Source organism: Cynara cardunculus (genome assembly GCF_001531365.2).
Source record: "Cynara cardunculus var. scolymus isolate 2C chromosome LG 7, CcrdV1, whole genome shotgun sequence".
Classification (NCBI taxonomy): domain Eukaryota; kingdom Viridiplantae; phylum Streptophyta; class Magnoliopsida; order Asterales; family Asteraceae; genus Cynara; species Cynara cardunculus.
The window spans coordinates 1590397-1606543 of NC_037534.1; the positions used below are offsets into that span (position 1 = coordinate 1590397).

Here is a 16147-nt window from a genome sequence, read left to right on the forward strand (position 1 = left end):
TCATCTAGAGGTGGGTTCAAATGTGACCATCATTTTACGAAAAGCGAGTCTCCCTCTATCACATGTGATACTAAGGCCTTGTATGCTAGCAGTTTAACCAGCTTAATGAGACTCACAACTTAATCGATTAGCTATGCATGAGTGTTTGGTAGGGGCTTAATGGTGTAGAAGGTGACTTATTTAGTAAGCTTCTAGGGGTTGTTTTATGTATAAAGCCAAGTTTTTTCTAAACTTGTCCCTTTCCATTAGAAAAACACTCGTTCCATCTAAAAAAAACCATCCTAAACAAAAGCATTCCAAATCTATATTAATAAATTAATTCACACAGACAACTTTATCGATACAGGACGTGGACGACTTTTGGTGCAACCTAATTCGTGGGCCAAGTTGTTCATATGCAGTTATCCCCTCGTGTATGTTATCACATGCGGTGTTCTTGGGTTTTTCCTGTAAATTGATGATGTTCTCGTTTAGACCTCCGGCTTATCATCAAATACCCAAAGATTTATCAAGTTAGTGGTATTTGTATGAAGAAAGTCGAGTCGGCGCACATTCTTCTGTACCAAGAACATCATGTAAGAGGTAAATCAGATACACAGTGGCATATCAGGGAACTGATATAAGAGCTCAATGCCAACATTAAACTCAATTTCCTATTAAATCGTACCTCATGCATTACAACTCTCAAACTCAAATGCTTATTTGCTTGTGCAGATATATCACCTTCATACCAATTGTGTTATACCCTTGTGCTAGTTTTGATTCGAGCTAAATAAAAATAAACTGTTTTAGTAAACGAATTCTTTTGGCGGGTTAACTTTCACGACTGTACTTGAAAGTTTCCTACCTCATGTGACTTGACAATCAACTTTTACTACATAAACAGATCTAAACTGTCAAATTTTTATTAAACAAATTTTTAAAAATGGGGTTTTTAATGTTAAAAAATTATTTTCAAAATTGGAATTCGCATACAGAAAATTGATTTAAAATGCCCCCAAATTATCATAATTAAAGCTGTTGGATAAAACATCCATATCCAAGAAAGTATGGATAATTGACCTATCATTGAGGAGCTGAAATTTAAAGTTAATACATATCTATCTACTAATTTTTTTAGTTTATATATATATATATATATATATATATATATATATATATATAGAGAGAGAGAGAGAGAACATTTTAAATGCAACCTATTACATTTGTATAACCAATGCAACCAAATTAATTGAGATATTTATGGAAATGCTGATGGTTCATTTATTATGATTTAAATATTTATGGAATATGACTATAGTTCATTAATTATGATGAATATTTTATATTATGAAACAATTAAATTTTTTATGAAATCACATGTTCATCAAATTAAATGGATGGTTGAGATTGAGATGTATTAGTTGTAGAAATGTAAATGGTTGCATAATAACTCATCTCTCTCTTTTTTCTCTCTCTCTCTCTCTCTCTCTCTCTCTATATATATATATATATATATATGGCAAATTGTATGAAAAACTAACGTACTTTAACTTGATTTCTATTTTGGGTAACGTACTTTCAAAACTTCTATTTTGATATTTAAGATGTAAAGTTTTAAATGTTTAAGTACCTGGGTGACCAGTGTTGAAGCATTAACCAATTACCATGTTGATGTTGCGAATGATGTGGTATCCAACTCAGTATTATTTGCTGACATGAATATCTTAATCTAAAATTAGTTTTTATGTATTGTGGTTTTTTAGATGAGAGAGTTAATGCTTTAACCGGTTACCCCGGTACTTAAATGTTTAAAACTTTACATCTTATGCACCAAAATGAAAGTTTTGAAAGTACATTACCTAAAATATGAATCAAGTTAAAGTACATTACTTTTTCATACAATTTGCCCACATATATATGTTAATGAAATATATTTTTTATATTGTATATAATTCGACTTGGTTTTGATATAAATAATTATACATTTTACAATTGTTAATAGTAAAATATATATGTGTAAACATTATGAAAATAATTTATTAATCCATATTTGGATTTTACTTAAAACATGGGAGTTTCAGATACAAACCTTTTAATCAGTACAAATTATATAAACCAATCTCAACCGTTCATCTAATCTAATGAATATGTGGTTCAATTAATCTCGATTATTTATTAATATAAAACGTTGATCAATAAATGAATTCCAATAATCTTCTATAAATATCACAGATCATAATAAATAATCTTTTATTATTCCATAAATATCTCAATTAATTGATCTGTATAATCTATATTAATAATTAAGTTTGTAAATTACACCATCTTTATATTCTGATTACCTAACAATGATATATTTATTATCAAAATATAATATAATTTTTGTAATTTTAATTTATTAAAATAATAAATAGTCAAATTATATATTTATATATCAATTATACTTACATATCTACTTTGTCAAGCAGTATAAGACAACTTATTAAATTGATTGAACACTGATAACGTCTAATACAGTCTACCAAATTATTCCTAAATATTGATAATGGTTGTTGAACTATCTAATCGAGTCATTTACAGAATTTCATAATAAAATTACTTTTTAAAACTGTTAAGTTGTCTGTTACGTCATTCAGTTAAATTTTACATTAAACAGTATCAAACAAAAATTAATAAAAAGTTTTGTGTTCTTTTGTTGGTATAGATAATTTTGATGTAAATGAATTATGATAATCTTCTATAAACATTTAAATTATAATAGATACTCTCTCATTATTTTTATAAATATTTCAGGAGTTGTTTGTTTATCTCTAATAGTTTATTAAGAGGCAACATTTGAATAATCAAGTGATGAATCTTGTTTGGCAAAAAAAAGGTTTGCCTCTTAATTATTTTAAAACATTTTGAATGATTTTGTATTCTGTGCCTCACTTAACCATTCAGCGTTCTAATTTCATTGTAAACAATTACCAAATAATTATATTTCATTTTGCACTGTGTCATAAAAAGTCTTTTAATTATTCTAATCACTTAATTATTCTGCATAAAATCATTCAGCAACTGACAAACAACAACTGAGTTTATAAAAATAATATCTTATCTAAAAAATTACATCCATAAAAAAATATATAAAAAATAATAGAAAGTTTAGAAATTCGAAAATTTTGTTTTACTACCTGCTCCCTAAAATTGATGGTGGAAACCAAAATCCACCCACAGTCTCTGTAGTGAGAGAAAGTAGAGAGGCGAAGTCGGCTTCATGCTCCAATTCAAGGTATCATCTCCATCAATGTCTTTGGATTTCAATTTTCAACTTCTTTCTAAGCTTCAATCTCGCTGTTTGTTTGTGTTTTTTTTTGGATAATCTTATCTGTGTTTTCTTCTGGTTGAATTTTCCTGTGGTTTTGCTTTTGCAGGGGTTATAAATTAGGGTTTTAACGGCGATTTTTGTTGATCAGGTACATTTCCAGATCTAAACCACACTGATTACAGCCCTAGCTCGTCGCCTAATTTTTTTTTTGATAGTTGAAGTATCATTTTCTGCTGCAGATCTGCGTTAGGTTTTAGAGACATTGCTTTATTTCATGGTTATGACGTGTATGATGCTTGCAATTGGTTTTGTAGCTATCTCTGATTTGTTCTTATATGTGTAGCTTAATTAAGTGATAATCGTTTTTTTGATGATGAGTAAGTTCTAAGGCATGTTTTGGTTTCACTGACCAAACTTGTTTACTGTTTGTGCTGGCTAGATCTATTGTAGCTGGCAGAAAACTCAAATATTTCATTCCCTAAAGCACCATGATGTAGGGTATTCCAAAAAACCGTTGGACCGATCAAACCGGTTAAACCAAGTCAAACTGGACTATTTTTGGAGGTTTGAGCGGTCTGGCGGCCCAACCCGGTCTGTGGTTTGAATGTTTTTACTAGTGGTTTGACTGAACCGAAGGCAAAATACACATTGTTATATTTAGTTTAGGCTCAACTTTTATGGTCCAATTAACATAAAGGTCGGTCTAAAACACTATGTTTTTAGTTTTCGTATCTCGATTGTCCATGTTTAGTAAATTGGCAAAATTCCTAAATCCATCAAATCAAAATCCAAACTTTCATATCGTATTTCAACTTGCTCAATGTTTGTCAAAATTCCAACTATTGTTGGTAGACTTGTTTAACTTTTTTTCAATTTGCTCAATGTTTTTTAATTTTGGAGGTAGATGTTTCTTTTATAATTCGGTGTAGTATTTTTCAAATACTATTATATTGGTAGAAATTTCATTTTGCAGATAGATGTTATGTTTTTTTAGTTTATGGCCAATAATGTGAACTTCTAATTATGGGATGGGGGAAGTGAGCTTAACACATTACTTGTTCATGTTGTATAAGTAATGGAAAAAGAGTTTGAATGGAAACAACATTTTTATACTAAAATTTGTTCTATGTAAGTGCATGTACGGATAAAATCATTTTTGCTAGTTAGTTGGGGGTTCCGTGCTTTTTGCCTTCTAGCTTGTTAAGAGTTCATTTCTGAAATTCAGGGACTTTGAGGTTACACTGATCCTAACATCCATCTATCAACAATGGGGAAGTCTCCTGGAAAGTGGATCAAGACTCTGCTTTTTGGGAAGAAGTCATCAAAATCTAACCTCTCAAAAGTAAGTAAACAATGTTTATATCTATCACTTATATTTGAATATGCATATTAACGGGCTGTTTGGTTGGGTTTCCATTAAGCCCTGTATGTATAAAGCTGACTGTGTGGATTAATCTGTCTGCATAGATTTGGAGGGTTTTTCATAGATGAAAGGAGTGCGCTCTTTTATTCGGGGGGGGGGGTGGAAAAAAATTGGCTTTCTGCATAAGGCTCCCCCTAGAAGCTTACTGAATAAGTCACTTTATATATTATTAAGCCACTAACAAACAGTCACTGCNAAGTAAACAATGTTTATATCTATCACTTATATTTGAATATGCATATTAACGGGCTGTTTGGTTGGGTTTCCATTAAGCCCTGTATGTATAAAGCTTGTCTTTATAGATAAGGAGGGTTTTTGTTTTTGATGAGTTTTTCATAGATGGAATGAGCGTGTTCTTTAATTGGGGGGGGAAGGTTTGGAAAAAAATTGGCTTTCTGCATAAGGCTCCCCCTAGAAGCTTACTGAATAAGTCACTTTATATATTATTAAGCCACTAACAAACAGTCACTGCATAGCTGACCAAAACAGCTGAGTCCCATTAAGTTCATTAAGCTGTTAATAGTTTGATCCTGATGTCGTCTTATTCTTGAAGGATGCTACTTTAAACAAAAAGACCCCCATCACTATCAACTCACAAGCAAAGGATTTTAGTGCTGATTCTGTGGTGATTTCAAGTCCGGTGCCGCCTGTCATCGACGCAAGCGGAGAACATACACAACTGGAGAAGAGCTCCAGCGCCAACTTAACGGATGATACAGCCGAGAATGTAAGAAATACTCTGGGGTTAAATACTGCAAATGATGACGAGTTAATCAGGCTAGAGCAGGCTGCTACAAAGGCACAGGCAGCTTTCAGGGGATACTTGGTACGGTTCTGGTACTCGATTAAATGCATTATTTAAAGAACATGTAGTGTAAAAAAGTTTAGGGCCATGAAAGGTGACACCGTATTGGTTTGTTGGGGGCAACTGTATATTCCTTGAAACAACTATTATAACTTAAGTTTCTCTTGGCAGAGTTGGTTTGCACAGTCTTTTTTTCCCTTCCAGGCATGGGTTTGAGTCCCGTTTGTATTATTTTCTTAGTTATTAGCTTTTAATTTCAGGTTTATTATGTTGTTTCTGTTAAAAATTGTGATAAAAGACTCGAACAGAGGACCTCATATACAAAAAGCAAGGAACTAACCAACAGATCAATGATGATTATGTAAAAAATATCTATAGCTTCATTTTTTATAGTCAAATGGTGCCACCACTTGAAAAAATTCCTAGGTCCACCTCTTGTCATTAGCTTCAAATTGCAGGAAATAAGTGCTATCCCAGTACAGACCCATGTAATGTATCCTCATCTAGCCTTGTGTTTGGTTTAATTCAGTTCATTTTTGTTTTATGTTTTGCATAATATGTGTAGTATCTTTACTAATATAAATAATTCTGTGAAGGCTCGTCGGGCATTTTGGGCCCTCAAGGGCATCATAAGGCTCCAAGCACTAGTTCGTGGTCACCTGGTCAGGAGACAGGCCGTTGCTACTTTAAGTTGTATGCGTGCGATTGTTGAGTTTCAGGCACTTGTTCGTGGCCAAAAGGCCAGACTTTCTGAGAATGGTCAAATGCTTCAAAAGAAAACTCCACGAGAACTTGTGGTAACTATGCTCTTTTATTTGTCATGAATTCTTATTTAATTAGCCCTAATCTTGCTCTGTTTCATGTGCAACTGATCCTGACATCTTGTCTGTATGTTCTATTAGCACAAAGAACGGGCCAACTTGCTTCAAACATCTCTCCAATCAGAGAAGCTATCAATAAACACATTTGGTGCTAAGGTACCCTCAAATATTTATCATACTATACGTGTACGTTAATACAAGCGTGACAGGATTTTTTTGGCCTACATTTCGATTATTTATTAAAAAGTTTGAGATTCTAGTTTCACAGCAAAAACCTTTTTTAGTTGTTGTTAATCATGAGTTCTTTCCGGCTCTCTTAGCCCTGAAAGGAAAAAGAAAGGAAAACAAATATTTCTTCACTAAAAATATTGTGATGTTTCTGTTTATAATAAAGCCTGTTGTTACCCTTGCTAGACATGCAAGATGGTCCTGTACAATTTTGTTCTTGTATGGGCTCTTGCCTGGTGCTTGCTGTATGCGCACGATGCACCTAGAGATAAGAACATCATAGCGGTGGGTTCATCCACCTAAGGACCGCTTCTTCATGCTTGTACCTCCATTGGGACAAACCGGTCCATGCCCATATGGCATGGATTCGGTTCTTGCAGATAGACGGCTCTCTCTCAACTTTTTTTATTTTTGTTTTTCAGAATTAATATTTATATATTAAGGTATAATAATTTTAAAATTACTAATAAATAAAATGTATTTTAACAAAAAAAAAAATTGCGTTTTAATGGTTTTTTTTTAAAATTCTCATTCTTATGATATTTATTTCAAAAATCATTAAAAAATGTGGGATTCATTGAAAAATTGTGGACCAGTCCACGATTGGAAAATAATTTGGTTTATAGGTTTATGAGATGAGTAGGAGAGAGAGAGCTAACGTGGCTGAGTCATGAACATGCGATTCAGGTCCATGAGTGCGGATGCTCTAAGGCCCTTTACTACTACTACTACTACTAGTCCACTACACATGTTTGGTTATACCCTGGTTATTATGGTAGCCGAATATCATTATAATAGCTGTGGTACAAGTGGGTAATGCACTAGTACTAGTAGGTAAAGCAGGGACTTGTGATAAGTGTGGTATTTTACTTTTTGTTAATTAGCTAGTATAAACAAGGGAAATTAGACACAAAGGGGACATCAATGAGTTTATGCATTTGAGATTGGCAAGAGCCTTGGGAGATAGTCAGCCTCTCAAAGCTGAGGATCTGTTGTAAGCATTCGATTTGTTATCATTCGACTGAATGAGTAAAACCAAATTAGTCCTTTGTAAGCATTCGATTTCTCCATCTTCGGGGGTAGAGGCAAAGTCTGCCTACATCTTAACCCCTAAACCCTACCTCTGTGTGGGATATACTCAGTTCGTATTGTTTCGTTTTTTCGTGATTGCACTTGTGTCGGGTGGATGGCTTATTATCTTGTTTATAACATCATTGTTATTGCTATTATTTTTTAAGATGATCTGACAAATATGCTTTATTGCTTATTTCAGCTTGTTGCTTCATCGAACAGTACTATGCCCTTGAGCATCCAGTATGATCCAGTTGAATCGAATTCAGTGAGGAGCTGGCTTGAGCGTTGGTCAACTTCCCATTTCTGGGAGCCACTTCCACGACCCAAAAAGACCCTTGATACAAAGCCAAAAAGAAAGCAAACCAAATTGCAATCTGAAGAAACCGAAACCGGAAGGCCAAAGAGAAGTGCTCGGAGAGTTCCTGCAGCAAATCTCGATAATAATCCGTTGAATTCCTCTGAAAACGAAAAACCCAAACGCATTGCAAGGAAAGTCTCGAGCATCCAAGCGGAAGCAGTACAAGAGCAATCTCATAGTGAACTCGAGAAGGTGAAACGCAATCTACGAAAAATTTCCGTAGCTGCTGCCGGGGTTTCTGAGAAACCAGAAGTTCCAACCGAGAAGCTTCCAGCCGAGAAACTTTCTGTTCCTGAGCTGTGTCCAGATGAGCCACTTGAGAAAGTAAACGAGACCGATATCATAGTAGCAAAACAGCCCGAGCCAGAACCGATTCCGGCTACACCTATGGAGGACCAACCGCTTGATGTTAATCCTCCACTGGTCGAAACCAATGGGAAGGTCGAGAATGAATCCCATTTGAACGCGGAATCAAACGGCAAGGAAAATCAGAAAACAAGGAGGAGAAAGTCTTTTCCGGCAAAGCAAGAATATCCCGAAAGTGTCTCACAGAACTCACCCACCTTGCCAAGCTACATGGCGGCAACTGAATCGGCAAAGGCCAAGCTTAGAGCACAGGCGGCGGCAAAGGCGGCAGAAGATGGAGGTGAAAATGGTTCTGCCAGGCGGCATTCTCTGCCCTCCACCACCAGTAAACTCAGCTTACAGTCACCTCGTGTTCAGAAACCATTACAAGCAAACAGCAAAGGAGGGAGTAAAACTAACAAACCCCAAATATCTCCCAGAGATGGTAAGCACATCTGTTTCACACCTCTTTTCTCAACTCTACTAGTTAATTGTTAGATGGTTGTTTCAGTTTTTCCTACATTTCATGTCTTATTTAATATTTATACATGGACCTTCTACTGTATGACAACCTTAGCATTTCCCGCTTTTATGGTACGACAACCTTAGCATTTCCCGCTTTTACTATACGACAGCCTTAGCATTTCCCGCTTTTACTGCATGACAGCCTCAGGATCTCCCGCTTTTACTGTACGACAGCCTTAGTTTTTCCCGCTTTTACTGTACGACAACCTTAGTTTTTCCTGCCTTTAATGCATGACAACGTTAGTTTTGCTGCTTTTACTGTATGACAATCTTAGTTTTCCTGCTTTTCCTGCATGATGACATTAGTTTTTCCTTCTTTTACTGAATGACAACCTTAGTTTTTCTGTTTTTACTGTGTCACAATCTTAGTTTTCCTGTGTCACAATCTTATTTCCAGCTTTACTGTATTATAACTTAGTTTTTCCTGCTTTTACTGCATGACAGCCTTGGTTTTTCCGGTTTTTACAGTGTTGCAATCTTATTTTTTCTTGTGTCACAATCTTAGTTTTTTTCCCTCTTTTACTGTATTATAGCCTTAGTTTTTTCTGTTTTTACTGTAGGGCAACCTTAGTTTTCTTGCTTTTACTAAATGACAACCTTAGTTTTTCCTGGTTTTACTGCATGACACCCACAGTTTTTCCTGTTTTACTGCGTCACAATCTTAGTTTATCCCGCTTTTACTGTTACAGCCTTAGTTTATCCCGCTTTTACTGCATGACAGCCTAAGCTTTTTCCTGTGTCACAACCTTAGTTTTTCCTGCTTTTACTGTATTACAGCCTTAGATTTTCCTGCTTGTACTGTTTGGTAGTCTTAGTTTTCCTTTTTTTTACCGTCACAACCTTCGTTTTTCTTGCTTTTGCTGTATGACAACCGTAGTTTTAGTGTAGGCTGAATCCCTAAATGTTGCTAAATGCACATATGCCTACTAATTTCCTTCTCACACATCAACATCAAAACTTTCTTTTTACATTTTCAATGACCCGATTCTGACATAAATACGGGTGCATAAAACAACACCCTTAGTTTTTCGTGCTTGTACTGTTTGACACCCTTGGTTTGTCCTGCTTTTACTTTTATTGTACAACAAAATTGGGTTTATAGAACGCTTAAAAATCCTAATAGCGTCCTATCTAGAAGTGTTACGATAGGTTTTAGGACGCTTTTAGGCGTTTTAACAAGTTTTTTGGGACCCTTTTAAAATGAAGTGGCTATAAAATGGCTAAAACGACACTTTATTTTAAAAATGTCTTTAAAGAACTTGTTAAAACGCCTAAAAGTGTCTGTAAACCTATTGTAACGCTTTTAAATAGGACACTTTATAGTTTGGTTATATAAACTTAAGTCCTATAAAATATGTTGTTAGACAGCTTAAACATTTTAAGCGTCATATAAACCCAGTTTTGTTTTAGTGTCCACCCTCCCAGATCCTATATCTGTGTCGGATTGATTGGGTTCGTTTGGTTTGGTTTGGTTTTAAGTCTTCATGAATTATGTTTACCTGTTCAACAAGTAACCGATTACGTTCCTTTCTGATATCCGTTTCAGAAAAGGTGCTCACATCAGGGTGGAGGAGGTGAGTGCAGCAATCGGCAAATCCCCGAGACCATCTACTACGTTTCCCGTATGTTTTTTGTTGTTGAAACTTGTCTCATGTTGTGGTACATTATTAGTCGTTAACGTATAACCCAGCGTTTCGTTATTGTTTGTTGTGGGTATTTTTATTGTTTTATTTTGCTTTTTGTGAGTGTTGTTAGCCAAACTGTTTGATTGTGTATAGCAATATGGAGGTAACCAAGCCAAGTCAAAGCCAAAGCCAAAGCCAAAGCCAAAGCCAAAGCCAAGCCAAGCCAGCCACAGTTAATTTAAAAGACCATTGATGTGTGTTTTCTTCTATTTGGTTTGAGCATCTTGGACGTGTGATCTTATGAATTGTGATGTATTTAGTATTATCCCATCGTTTCTTTTGTTTTTGGACTCTTCACGGCATATATGTGCTTGTAATTTATTACTGAATTAAATCAAACAATCCAATCCAGTATGGTGTATTTTATTTGAAAGCAAGGGTGATATATATATATATATATATATATATATATATAATTTAATCATTCAAAAGAGAACGAGTTAGTTTGTGATAACCGTGAGATCAAATCTTAACCACAAATCAATGGTTAAATTAGGAAATTAATAATTTTGGTAATTTGACTTGAAATTTTAATTAAAGGGCATTTTAGATATTTTAAAAATCTTATATATCCTCTCTTCTTTCTTCGTTGAACCTTATTCTGGCAAACGCATGATGCATGTTGTGATACGTTTCATAAAATAACGAAAATAATAGTGTGATACACTTAGCAAAGCAACATTACCTTATATATTGTGTTACACTTCGTAAAATGACAAAAATATATTGTGATACACTTCGTATAACGACAAAAATACATTGTGATACATACTATGATATCATATATGGTTGATGAATAACTGTATTACACTTGATGTTACATCTCCAAAGAGATCTAGGTTACATCCAAAAACCTTACATCTTCTGCGTTACATCTCCGGCATGATATGGCTTACGTGTCAAAGACCTTCCAGCCTAGTGGTAAAGGCTTGGGCATGGCATAGTCATGAACCCGAGTTCGAGCCCTGGGAGGGGAGTGTTGGCGACATTTAAGTGAGGCCATGTTTAGCCTCCAAATTTGCCGGGGATTAGTCGGGCTTTGGCCCAGACACCCTTACAAAAAAAAAAGATATGGCTTACGTTCCCGATCGAAAATGAGATCTGAACAAAAACATAAACCGAAACCGATCTGGGTTGTTCAATCGGGGGAGTCAGACCGGTGAAAGTGAGGGCTGAATAGATGATGGTCGGTGGTTAGAGATAGATAGAGAATAAGAAGCGGCGGTGGCCAGTGGCCGGATATAAGCGGAGAAGGAAGCGTCAGACGATATTGGGCAAATGAATTGGTGTAAAGTGACGCACCAGAGAGGAAACACGTTTTGGTCGACGATGGGGAAAGAGGGTCATAGGTGGTGATCTCATCCATTCTAACACACACACATCTATTTCAAAATTAGAATGTTAAACTAATTAAAGAAAATTGAATACTCAACACAATTTACTAATTTACCCTTCTACTTATTTTAAGAAATCATAATAATCATTCTGAATGATTGGTTCATGTTGGATCTCACGGTTACCACAAACTAAACAGTTCTCATTTGATTAGCCCCCCCCCCACACACACATATATATATATATATATATATATATATATATGTGTGTGTGTGTGTGTGTTTCCCCTTAAAAGATAACATCTTTAACAGATTCTCCAAAATAAGGATTATTGTTGTAACAGATTCTTCAAAACTTTCTCCAAAATTGAAAAATTAAGAGAGAAGATTAAATTCTTCAAATCTGAAAAACTCTCCACAAATGATTATTTTTTATTCTTTATACCACTGAGATGCTTGAACTAAATGAATATAATTTTTGTTCAGAGATTTTTACTTTTAATTTTCCATTTCAAGAATTTTTTAAAATTTATAAGAAAATCTTTAACCAGAAAAACTATCCAAAACATCTGCTTTTTTTATTTTATTTTAAAGAATCTGCTATTTCAAAAAATAATATTCGATATAAAACTCTAATAATTTATTACAAGATACTTATATATATATATATATATATATATATATATATATTGGATTAATAAACATAATAATTAATTTGCAATTAAAATAATATAATACAAACAGAATGGTCATTGGAATATTTGATTTAATTTTTATAAAAACGAGTAATTCCAAATCTTAAAAAAAAAAAAAAGTTGTAAGTTGTCCCATGCGGTGGGGCCGGGGGCGGGGGCTGGGCTGTAATATGCGCTGCTACCCATTTACGCCTAACGGATATTTTCATTTAAGAACGTTTTGGATAATAGCTTCAATTTTATAAATAATAAAATAATTTTAATTAATTTAAACACATGTAACGATAAACTCGACCTTTATAAAATTACACGTCACATGTGTTTAAATAAACATTTAAGAAACGTATGTTTAGAGATATTAAACAGTAATCAATGAAAATGAAAATAAAAGAAACTATTTGTTTTATATATAATAATGAGCTCATTCCTCCAGAAGCCCAAAATTTCATTCACGATTAAACTGAAAATTCATTCTCTGTCATTTTAAATTTAATTTCTCAGAATTAGCCCAAACCCTTATTGTGTTACAACATTATATTTGCGACATGCATCGAGACACATCTTGATTTCAGTGTTTTGTTTTATTCTTTTTTTATGTCAATATAATACATTTTTATGTGTTTAAATGTTTTTATTTTTGAAATAAATATAAATATGAAAATATCATAAAATTTTGAAAAAAAATTATATCGATATGAGTATCAAATATATCCCTTAAATTTAAGTGGTAAATATATCTCTTAATCCTAATCTGTCCTCTATCACACGGTTCATATTTTGAGGGTTGAAATATATTTGTTAGCAAAAACTATTCCTCTTTTATACCTTTTAAAAAAAGCTATTTATTTTTTAATCAATTCAAATTTCCGACTTCAGACGTAAAAATAAACAATCTTACTGATCCAGGTTCCAGACTTCAGAAACACCTCTTATAAATCAAAAGTGAAATCAGACTTCAGACTTCAACACCTCTTAAAAAACAAACGCCGTCTTAATTATATCTTATATCTATACTATATTATAAAACATTTGACAAAAACTCTTAAAAACTATTTTTTATCCACAAAATACTATTTATTGATGCATGATACTTAGAAGTTATGATTACAAGTAAATTGTGCATACATACAACTTATTAAAGCTCCATATTTGAATTCGTGTAACTAACTGCAGATAAACATGATCAAATATTGGATAAATACCTCATTTTAAATATAAAAAATCTAAAATATAATTAGGATAATCATTGAGTTCTAACAGAATATTTTAGTTATTATCTTTATAAAAAATTATATTATTAAACCTAAATTAAATTTATTTGTAACTAAACCTAAATTAAATTATAATTAAAAAATTGAATTAAAGAAATTACACCAAAACACAAGAACTTTTAAAAAGGTTAATTTGATACTGATATCGGTATTTTTTTTTTCAAAATTTTATAATATTTTCAAATTAATATTTTATTCATAAATAAAAACATTATCACTTTCTCAAAACCACATAAAACCGTATTATATTGACATAAAAAAAACGAAATATTGAAATCAAGATGTATCTCGCTGGATTGCGCGAACACCCTTCAATCCAGCGAGATACATCTTGATTTTATTGTTTCGTTTTATATTTTGGGTCTATCGATATTATAATGCGATTTTATGTGGTTTTGAGGAAAAAAATGCTTTTATTTTTTAATGAAATATAAATTTGAAGATATTATAAATTTTTAAAAAAAATAAGCAATATTAGTATTAAATTAACTATTTAAAAGTTCTTGTTTTTATGTAATTACTTTAATTAAATTTTTTATTATAATCTAATTGAAGTTTAAAAATGAACTAATTTATTTTTGGTTTAATAAATTTATTTATTTAATATAATAATTAATTATTCTGTTAGAACTCAATGATTATCTTAATTATGTTTTGGATTTTTTATATTTAAAATGAGATGTTTATCCTCTATTTGATTATGTTTATCCGTAGTTAGTTACACGAATTCAAACATCGAGTTTTAATAAGTTGTATTTATGCATAATTTAATTGTAATCTTGAATTTTAAGTAATATGCATCAATATACAATACTTCATGCATAAAAAATGGTTTTTAAAAGTTTTTGTTAAATGATTTATAATATAGTATAGATATAGAGTTGGGTTCATGTGAGACCAATATTCGTGAGACACGTGAGACCAATTTATGTTCATTTATCAACTTTATAAGCTAATGATCTAATGGTCTAAAGTTGTACAGTGATAATTTTGTGATTATTGAGATGTCTCGTGACGTTTATGAATATTCAGATCTGACAATTGTAAATCTAATCCAAGGGTTGAAAATTGGTATTACGGGTCTCACGAAAACCATATTTGATCCCACATGATCCCAAATATATATATATATATATATATATATATATATATATTTTGCAAGTGTAAAGAGTGGTATGCTAGGTAAGAGGGATATATAGAGATTATTGGGAACGGATTGTTTGGGATTTTGACCATGTCTCACCAATTATTTAGATCTTCTAATTTTTTTGTTCTATCAAAAACCCTTTTATCTCCAATAATATATCTATATATAATGGATAATATCAGAGATAAAAAGGATTTTTGATAAAATTAAAAAACTAAAAAATCTAAATAATTGGTGTGACATGGTCAAAATCCCAAACAACCACTCCCCAAAAAATCTCTATATATCCCTCTTACTTACACTTCCACTCCATTCCACCTTTCTTTTTTCCTTGCATTTTAATGGCATCCATCATCTCCATCATCTTCATCGTCAATTTTGTGTTTCTTTTGGGAGGTGTGAATGCCTCAAAACATGAAATAGGGATCTATGAAATCAACAATGGCCATTTTTCTGTTAAATTCACCAACTGGGGTGCAACCATTGTCTCCCTTCTTCTTCCTGATAAGAATGGTACACATACTAAACTCACCTTTCTCTGTGTGTGTTTTTTAATCTTCTTGTGGTTGGTTATACTTTCTATTTAATTCTTTGAAGAATCCCAGAATCTTTTTGGTGATTGCTATGGATTTTGAGGAGATTAATGTGTAATCATATATGAATGGTGCCACAAATACACACTAAACTCACCTTTCTCTCTGTGTTTTTCTTCTGGTTTCTCTTGTTTGGATTGAATCCCAGAATCTTTTTGGTGATTACTGTGGATTTTTGAGAAAATCATAACAGATACACTCTAAACACACCTTTATGTGTGTGTTTTTTTCTTGTGGGTTTCCCTTTTTTGAATCCCATATTCTGTTTGGTGATTGCTATGGATTTTGAGGAGATTAATGTATAATCATATATGAATGGCACCACAAATACACACTAAACTCACCTTTCTGTGTGCTTTTTTCTTCTGGTTTCTCTTGTTTGGATTGAATCCCAGAATCTTTTTGGTGATCACTATGGATTTTTGAGAAAATCAGAACAGATACACTCTAAACACGCCTTTCTGTGTGTTTTTTCTTGTGGTTTCCCTTCTTTGAATCCCATATTCTGTTTGGTGATTACTATGAATTTTGAGAAAATCAAGATTCATATA

At 32.8% G+C, this 16147-nt stretch overlaps 2 protein-coding genes across 2 annotated transcripts in view; both read left to right on the top strand.

The window, feature by feature from the left end:
• Positions 1 to 3180: 3180 nt before the first annotated feature.
• On the top strand, positions 3181 to 10840 carry LOC112515587 (protein IQ-DOMAIN 31-like). The gene is made up of 8 exons (XM_025122482.1): positions 3181 to 3256; positions 3399 to 3440; positions 4518 to 4634; positions 5269 to 5541; positions 6117 to 6317; positions 6423 to 6497; positions 7843 to 8791; positions 10418 to 10840. The coding sequence occupies exons 3-8, from the start codon at positions 4560 to 4562 to the stop codon at positions 10447 to 10449; spliced, it is 1605 nt and encodes a 534-aa protein (XP_024978250.1). The 5' UTR covers positions 3181 to 3256; positions 3399 to 3440; positions 4518 to 4559; the 3' UTR covers positions 10450 to 10840.
• Positions 10841 to 15327: 4487 nt separating this feature from the next.
• The window catches only part of LOC112515318 (aldose 1-epimerase), a 5522-nt gene continuing 4702 nt past the window's right edge, over positions 15328 to 16147 (top strand). Inside the window, exon 1 of the mRNA XM_025122063.1 lies at positions 15328 to 15516. Coding sequence (XP_024977831.1) covers positions 15345 to 15516 — 172 coding nt within the window. The 5' untranslated portion in view covers positions 15328 to 15344. The remainder of the gene's footprint in view (positions 15517 to 16147) is intronic.

Bases quoted from the DNA above. Each gene is read 5' to 3' on its own strand.
- LOC112515587 (XM_025122482.1), top strand. From the start codon at position 4,560: ATGGGGAAGTCTCCTGGAAAGTGGATCAAGACTCTGCTTTTTGGGAAG. The intron at 4,635-5,268 runs GTAAGTAAACAA...TTATTCTTGAAG, and splicing joins CAAAATCTAACCTCTCAAAA to GATGCTACTTTAAACAAAAA. The intron at 5,542-6,116 runs GTACGGTTCTGG...AATTCTGTGAAG, and splicing joins CAGCTTTCAGGGGATACTTG to GCTCGTCGGGCATTTTGGGC.